The following is an 8611-nucleotide window of genomic DNA, read 5'->3' as shown; positions in this document are numbered from 1 at the left end:
ATGAAATTGCTCAAGATAGTTCAAAACTCACTAGATACATCAAATGTCATATTTGGAGATAACGACCTAACATAGAGTTGAAAATATAACAAGAAAATATCCACAGATTGTATGTACATGCCTTCTCCTCAGCCTAGCCTGACAAGGAACCATGGTTTTCTTCATTTACCTCCTCCATTAGGCTATACCATATCATATGCAGACAGGTTTTGTATCTTGGTATATGCTGTACTGACACTCCACTCTCTCCTAACCTCCTGTAATTTCTTGTTCTCTTTTTTGACAGGAGAGAGTGAAAGAATTCTTGGCTTCGTGGATAAACAAGAATGATGCTCACAAAAATGACTGTGAGATAATGCAGCTCTGTTATTTCAGTCAATTACGCATCAGAACATCAAGCTGATACAAAAGAGGTATATTAGAGAAACATATCATCCAACACCATTAGAAATTTAAGTTTTAAAAGAACTGTTTGATCTACAGTTCTTTTATTTTTCCATTTAACGGGCTAGGTCTTTTTTTTCTGCAGATGTGTTCCAATGTCACCTGAGTTCCTTTAGACTTTGTGTTTTCCTTTCAATTAGGAATAAAGATTGTGTGTGTGTATATATATACTTGATTGTATGAAATTATTTCTTTACTCCTGCAGATTTTTCTGAAGAATGAAATTCTGTATGTAAAGTCAGTAAAGAGGCTTTGCTTTGAGATGCCTAATTCAAAAATTTAAATAACATAAAGAATATGTTCCCCGTACCAGCAAAGAAACATCATACACAATCTACACCATTTCTTCAAGGAAAGGAAAAAATGTATGAGTAATCTTTGGTACCAAAAATAAGGGCACCTTCTCATATGCCTTCAAATCTGAACACAACAAAATACCTTCTCTTTAAAAACGGATCAAAATGACCTTTGAGTGGTTCCATGTAGTGGGTATTGACAGCAGTAGCTAGAAAAAAGTTAAGGGTTGTGTGACAGCAGGATACAACACAATAACAATTGATAAAATATTTGATGTTTCCCTCCACCCTCCCACCCTTACAAATTTTTTGCCTAAGACAACTCCATAAGATACACACTTTTAATTACTCGTAACATCCTTAAATTCCTTTACGGGCTCCAATACTTAAAAACAACAAAACCCAACCAACAGCAATAAGAAAAACAGCAACAAAAGCTGAGGTTATACTACAAGATCAGAAACAGTCCTCTGACTGAAGGCATTTACTGATTTGCTTGATCTTAAGGACTTCACTTTCTCTACTCAATTCCAGCATGGTCTTTTCTGCCAAAGCCTGGTTTGCTTGCTCAAGAAAATATTCCATCCACTGGGGATTTCTTGTGTGGGCTGTCTGACCACAGTGGCAAGTCAGCAGTAAGCAGGCTATATTTTTCTTCTTTAACTCATGATGAATGTGTCACTGGATCCTGTAAACACTACTGAGTATACATTCAAGCTTTGTTCTTAGTGAAAGTGGCACTTACTTGAACCCTTGCAGTCAAGATAGCTTAGTTATATAGCACTTTACAGGTATAATAGCTGGTTATGTACTTCTGATAAAATTCCTTTTTCTGATGGCTTAGTGGGTATTGAAATATATCCTCATTGGGATCCCATTGCCATTCCACAACATCTTTACGATGAAGTGTGTCATCTGTACTTCTTTTTGTACTTTACATGTGCTTTATTGCTGTACGCATTTCCCTGTTGTTAATTTAAGTGCTCCTCTGTTATGTAATACATACAGTGTTTTAAACTCTAACGGCATCCTATGAGGACTGGCATTAGAAAAGTACCGATACTTCAGATCATCATAGTAATGATACTTGACTGGTTTTCCATGTAAATCCTTCGGGAATGGCCAAAATCCATACAGGTGAATTTCATCACAAAATCTGGTGGCGAGCGTATACATGAGGAGACCAGTGCTGGGTCGTTTAATGTGGACCTTGTTTGTCAGCCAATAGCTGCAAAGAAAGAAAAAGTACATTAAGAAACTCTCATACAACTTCATGTGAATAAATCTTGTAAACTTATTTTATCCATTGTGCATTCATTTCACACTATAAAAAAGCAAAAGTTTCCTTCTCCTCTCTAAACTGAGTAAATGATGACACTGTTTCGTAACACCTTTCCACATAGAAGAAAAGTGAGATCTTATTTAACACACTGCTGAAGAAAAGCCGTCCAACTAAGGTCTTAGTTCAGGCTTTAACCCTAACAAGAAGTCACAATGCCTGCAAATGCTAGAAAACTGCAGTTAACCTCCTCAGATCAGGGAACAGTCTTTTGTTATAAACTTTGATCTCTTGCAGTATCCAGTTCACCTCATCAAGTCACGCCTACACTGAGTATTTGATTGGCCTAGTGACTACTTCACAGATTGCTTGTCTAAACAGAAAGTAAATGGAAATAATAAACGTAACAACTTAAGAATCTAAATTTCAGAAGTAAATAGAAGTGAAGCTTTAATTACTTTGCTTGTGATTAAGTACATAAAGGTTCATGGTTGCTAATGGCACCCTCCAGAAACGCAAAATATTACACGAATAGTTTTATAAAGGTTTTGGTTTGTACTCAACAGTTTACAGATCTGACTGAAGCTACGGGACAGTTTTCCTGAGCCAGTAACAACAGTTCAACTCAACCCTGCATGAAAGAAACTTGAAATAAAGTGAAATCAAACGAAAAACAGAGTGTGAGGAGAATATAATATAAAACATTCCTTCTTTGATCAGGAGTGACCTTCTGGCAAAATGATTGCCCCCAATCACTGGTACACCACTTCAATAGTTGTAACCACTTCTTTGCCACTGGGCTCTGAAACATTTACAATGCAGTACAATTTACAAATCAGGTCTACTGTACATTGCTCTTAAGCCTTGTGTCAGGAGTAAATTGATATGATCTGTGGTGATCCAGAAAAATTAAGAACCATGAAGGAAAGGAGGAGTATGAGTGGAAAAATTCCTTCTACACCTGAAAACTGTAAGAAAAGCAATTAAAGATGTAAAAGTCTGCCCTGATGAATATCAGATACATCAATTTTTTACATCCATAATCACTATTAAAAGATTGCTTTGACAATTACATTTGTCTTAGTGTTTATGGAACCTCAATATTTTGGTCTTTAAAAATACTGAACCTCTTTCTGCCAGATCAAAACATCACCTGTGGTTTAACCTACAGTCAAAACCACTAGACTTTTAACTATATCTAGCATGATACCTTTACATTTATAAAAATGGAATATATTATTATCAGTATGATTGCAGAAGAAATGTTAATTGAATAGCATGTTGCTACCAGATAATGACGTCTTGCAGCTATTGCCAAAAATTAAATTCAAATAAACACAGAAAAACATAGACATCTGTTTTCAAAATAGTTAATGTTAAAATGATCTTCTGACAAAACTCTATTACAATGACTAATATATGCAACAATGGATGCCAGTCATCACTACATTAAACGGATACTGGAGAATTCAAATGGCAATTGTTTACTTTGCAACTGTGGAATAGATGACTTCTGACTAGACTGAAACACAAGATTTCCCAAGGCTGCACTCAAAATGGTACGTGTCATCTCAGACAAGGAAAATTGGATAATTTACCATACTTAACATCTTTATTTGCAATATCTACAAATTCTGTCGGATTCCTAAGTATAAATGAGACCAGAATCTGTTTGTGTATATTTCCACAGATTTTTAACTCCATTCTCTGGACCGGACTGAATCTGAGGAAACTTTTACGTTATAATCCTGAATAGCTCAAAAAGATTATACACCAAACTCTGTTCATTACGTGGCAAGCTGATCTATAAGTAAACCCACTCATACACACCTGCCTGTCACTGAATTTCTGTTCTTTCTATCACCTTTACATGATGATAATACTTTTTAAAAGAGCTTTCTGAAAAATCTAATATGTTATTTGAAAATTTAAAACATTAGCATTAACAAGAAAGTCAGAAAAAAAGCTTGTGAGAAGGAAGACAAAACACTGCAGTGTTACTCAGGAGTGTCTGCATCAGTGAGAGCAGCTAAAAGGTGTATATTGTCCCAATTACACTCTCTCAAAAAAATACTGTAGAACAGGGCAAGACACAGAGAAAAGCAACATAGGCTATCAGAATAATAAAGTAATTTCTGTAATTTCTGAGAGAGTAAATAGAGTAGCTTGAAAAAGAAACAACTAAGTGCTCATATGGCAGAAAGCTCCCAAACCATGTAGTGTGTAAAGAAGGCAAATGGGGATTTAATTACTGCTTTAACACAAGAACTGTAACATAAAGACTGTGGACCCAGTGGAGTTATTCAGTGTTAGATCTAAAATAAACACATGAAAGTACTTTTTTATATGATATGCCATTTAACAGTGGAATTCATTGCAACAGGATGTTTTGAATGATGACAGCCAACTGACTAAAAAGACACAAATTGTCAAAGTTCACAAACACAGCAATGCAGATGAAGCTCCTTCTCAGGGGTTTGCTAAGCTGCTGGACATGGGAACACATATCACAGGGTAAACGCCTGACATTTCCTCTGTTCCGAACTTTTCTTCTGAGCCTCTGTGTTGGCACTTGGCACCAGCAAGATGACAGGCTATAGAGGGATCTATTTAAACAGTCACTTTTATGTTCTTGGACTCAGTGTCTGCTTTCTCTAGAAGGTGTTAGCTAAAATAACTTACTGAAACTCAGAAAGAATAAAGCCTTTGCTTGTGCTTTCATGTCTTCAGTGGGATTAATCACATCAATGTTATGAACAATCGTTCAACTGACCCTCTCAATTTATGTGAATGTATTAATTAAAAATGCAGCATTTGTCCTTTTCTTACCGAGATACGCCTTGGGCAGAAAGCTGCACATGGAATCTAGAGTGTGAAAGAATTAACGTGTGAACAATAACACCGGCACTATGACAGCCAGCCCGGAAACACTGCTGAGCATTTGCGTGCGATCTACTTTACAGTTTTCTATGTACAATATCTTGAAATAGCATACACAGAAACAATTTCATTCAAAGGAATGATGCACTTTACGAAGAGCTGAAACACTCCCCAAAATTGTAATTTGCTTTTTAGCAAACTTAATTCACTGCTTTAATGTTAAAAATTCTTTTTTGTTTGGGGTTTTCTTCCTTTACCACTTCATCTTATACTGTCAAGTAAATTCAAATTTTTGCTTATGAAGCAGATTTCAAGGACCCCTCGAGAATTTGGACTCTGCCTGGCAATCTTCCTTAGAAAGAGAAAGAAAAGATCAGTGATATCAATGGTGAATGCGGTCATGTTACATACCTTGCATTGCCACAGCTCAACGAGAGTGTGGCCAGCAGGCTGCCATTGCAGAGAATTTTAACTAGTGTGAGAATAGTCTTTACTGGCTATGGCAAAATAATTAAGACTATATTAAAGCTCACTATTACCTGTCTTAAAATAAAATGGTTCAGCTTCCCCGGTGTAGGAGATTATTCTGCTTTGCACCATTGCTCTAGCGTGATCTGCTCCCAAAGCTGCTTTAATCAACTTTTCAAAAATCACCTCAATAAGAAAAGGATCTGCTAAGGATAAAGTACTATCAAAACGTAGCATAACATTGCCCTTCTGCGGCCAGTGAATTAAGAAACGCTTGCTAAAGTTTAGACCAGTTAAGCCTATGAACTCTTTTCACATTCATGAAAATAATTTGATGTAACAGCTAGAATCCTTCACAGCCATAAGCCACGTGCCTTATATAATATTTGGAAGGATGGGGCAGTAAGGCCTATATATGAAGGAGGGGCCCTATGAAGAAGAAAACCTTCACTACTAATTAACAGGGTATGTTTAAGACTGGGAACATGTCTCAACTTCTGTCCGGCTTCTGCAATATTTCCAAGCTATCAGAATACTTCTATTTGAACCACACTAGCTCCTTCAGTTTTCATCTAAAAAAAGAAATTATTTACCTAGGTTTAGAAGGAAATCACAGGATGAATAATCCTCTTTAACCACCTGACAAAAGCATTCATCCAGAGGAACAGACCCATGCTTCAGTCCTCGACGAACCAGTGACAACAGTTTTTTGTGTTAAATCATCATTAGTTTCAAAATATAAAATGGCCACACTGCAGAGACCTTGATTCTTCCTTCATAAATAAGGACTTCGAAAATTGCCCATATATTTTTTGATTTTAAAGTAGAAACATTCCAGGACAGACAGACGACATCCCTTTCCCCAGCAAAGCTTCCAACAGGTATGAGGCAAAGCGCGACTGCAGAAAACATGGGTCTCAGTCTGCTCAGACGAGGGAGGAGGCAAGTTTAAGCCTTTGCAGGTGCTGTGTACCCTGTGCTGCAGTACTAAAGGAGAATGAAAGCCAACATCTCCCATCTGCTTAAACAACTTCTGCAGTGCACCTGTGTGAAAACTAATTTTTAACAGGCTCAGGGCTGCCTCAGAGCACACCTACAGGACCAAGCTCTTCTTACAAGGCTGTGAGAAGGTCATGCTGTCCACACCTCTGCAAAACTCAGCAATGAGGTACCTGGCACCCTGCTCACTGCTGTCATGACAAAGGCGTTCCAGAACATGAAAAAAAGTTAAACTGTATGACCAAAATTCTAAATTTTAGAAAAATACAAGCTGTTTCCCTGAACACTTATGCCTGTATGCAAAACTGCTTGTACATAACATATTTCAACTGATGCCAGATCATTGTCTTTGCTTTGGTAAATGCTCCTTTATCTTCACACTATCACGAGGTACGCTGCACCTGTAAAATTGGTTAATGCCTATCTACCCAGACGGATATAAATCCATTCGAAACCTACTAGCGCAAGTAGAGTGGAGACTCTTTGTAAAAAAGGAAAAACTTTGTAAATGATGCTCTAAAATACCAAAGCTATGTCATGGTTTCTCTTAGAAACATCTTCCTTGTTTAAGAAGTTGAGCCTTGCTTGGTTTGTTCCAGCAGCAGACAGTAAAACCCCGCAGATGAAACTTCAAGCAACGGGAGTTGCAAACCTTATAGAACAAGAAAGAAATTAAAATGAACCCAAATTTAAGCAGTAAAAAAACCACAGTTATTGCTATTCAAGACAACACAATCCAATTAATTCTGCAATTAACCCACAGAAATGTTTGGAATACTTATCTATGTATATTTTTAAAAAGCAATTGAAATTATCCTGAAAAAGACTGTAAGTCGGAAAGAAAACAATGATTTAACAGCTAGTTCACTTTAGATTTCACTGATGCCAGTAGTTACCATCAGTGTAAACAGTAATAGCATAGTAACCTTTTCCAGAAGGACCATAAAGAACCAGACTGTAAAGTAGTATCTTACATTAAATGACAATCTTTAAGCTATGTGAAAGCAACAGAAGTGCAGAGACAGTAGCCCAGGCCTGCATATCTTTTCTTTTGCAATAGCAGGTTACACACGTAGGACTAAGAAAAGATGTCTCCAAGTGCTTCTGTGAGAAGAGAATTGATGCAGTTTCCAAAATGCTAAACATGTCGAAGTATGAAAGTGATGTCTTTTTTCAAAAGACAGCCACGGTGTGATTGAAAATTATTTGTTTTGATTCCATGAGCAATATACCAATGATCAAACTGGCAACATAACTTATCTGGAGATTCACAGAGATGCTATCATTAATATTATTTTGACACTAGCTGAATACAGGTACTCTGAGAGCAAAAAATAAAATTGTTTGCTGCACTTCCAAATCTATTTTGCATGAACATCAATAGCACTTTTAAAAATATATACAGATCTCTTTTAAGGGACAGTATTAGTGAAGGTCCACCCCTTTAACCCTTTGAACAAGTAACCCTCAAGTGCCTAAATTGACTTACACACTGATATAAATGCGTTCACAAGTAACTTGTTTAAAGATAAGGAACATAGGATTGCCAAGGACGTTACACATGAGGAAACTGATTCACTCTGCGTTTGAGTGCTATTTACATGCTACTGGCCTGTCAAATGTTTTGAACTGATTTCAGTCTGAAATTGCTATGGCAATTAGCTTGGTAGAAGAGATTCCTTGATAAAACATTTTAAACTCTTATGTGAGTATTCCTTGAATATCTTTCAAATCAGATACTAACAGATGGATAAGCACTCCAGTCTCAAACATGAAAAAAAGCTAAGTGAGTTTAAACACCTGCAAAAGTAAAATGTTGTCCTGCACCAAAAACGTTAATAACATTTTTTAGTCAACAGTTTCTGCCAAATCATACGGTCACAGAATGCCTCGTACCAGAATCCATCCTTAAAACTGATCATAACTATGAAAGTGTAGAGCCAGGCTTGCTTTCCTTTTTTTGGAGGGGGGAACTGTTCTGTCTTTACCATTTATTATGTTTACTTCTACAATGCAATCAATATTACAATGAAAGGTAGAAAATCGTTTTACAGAATTGTATCTGCCTTGCAATGCTCCACAGTTGTGCCATCTCCCAAAAGCAGAATGGGATGGGCAAGAGAGTACTTAAAATCTTCCCAAACAAAGTTAACTGGATTTTTGTTCCCCCTGGAGTCAGTGACCCATTAGCAAGCAGTGGGGACCATTGGGAGTTGCTCTATAGGGTAAGATAGATGGTGGTGAG

The 8611-nt window shown here is 36.9% G+C and overlaps 1 protein-coding gene across 1 annotated transcript in view; it reads right to left on the bottom strand.

Moving 5' to 3' along the window:
* Positions 1–1211: 1211 nt before the first annotated feature.
* ST8SIA4 (ST8 alpha-N-acetyl-neuraminide alpha-2,8-sialyltransferase 4) overlaps positions 1212–8611 on the bottom strand; it is a 53780-nt gene continuing 46380 nt past the window's right edge. The window contains exon 5 of the mRNA XM_009889711.1: positions 1212–1968. Coding sequence (XP_009888013.1) covers positions 1686–1968 — 283 coding nt within the window. The 3' untranslated portion in view covers positions 1212–1685. The remainder of the gene's footprint in view (positions 1969–8611) is intronic.

The sequence above is a fragment of the Charadrius vociferus genome, unplaced genomic scaffold, assembly GCF_000708025.1.
Source record: "Charadrius vociferus isolate BGI_N301 unplaced genomic scaffold, ASM70802v2 scaffold377, whole genome shotgun sequence".
NCBI lineage: Eukaryota > Metazoa > Chordata > Aves > Charadriiformes > Charadriidae > Charadrius > Charadrius vociferus.
The sequence above is the reverse complement of the archived record's forward strand: the minus strand, read 5'-3'. Positions and strand labels throughout refer to the sequence as shown.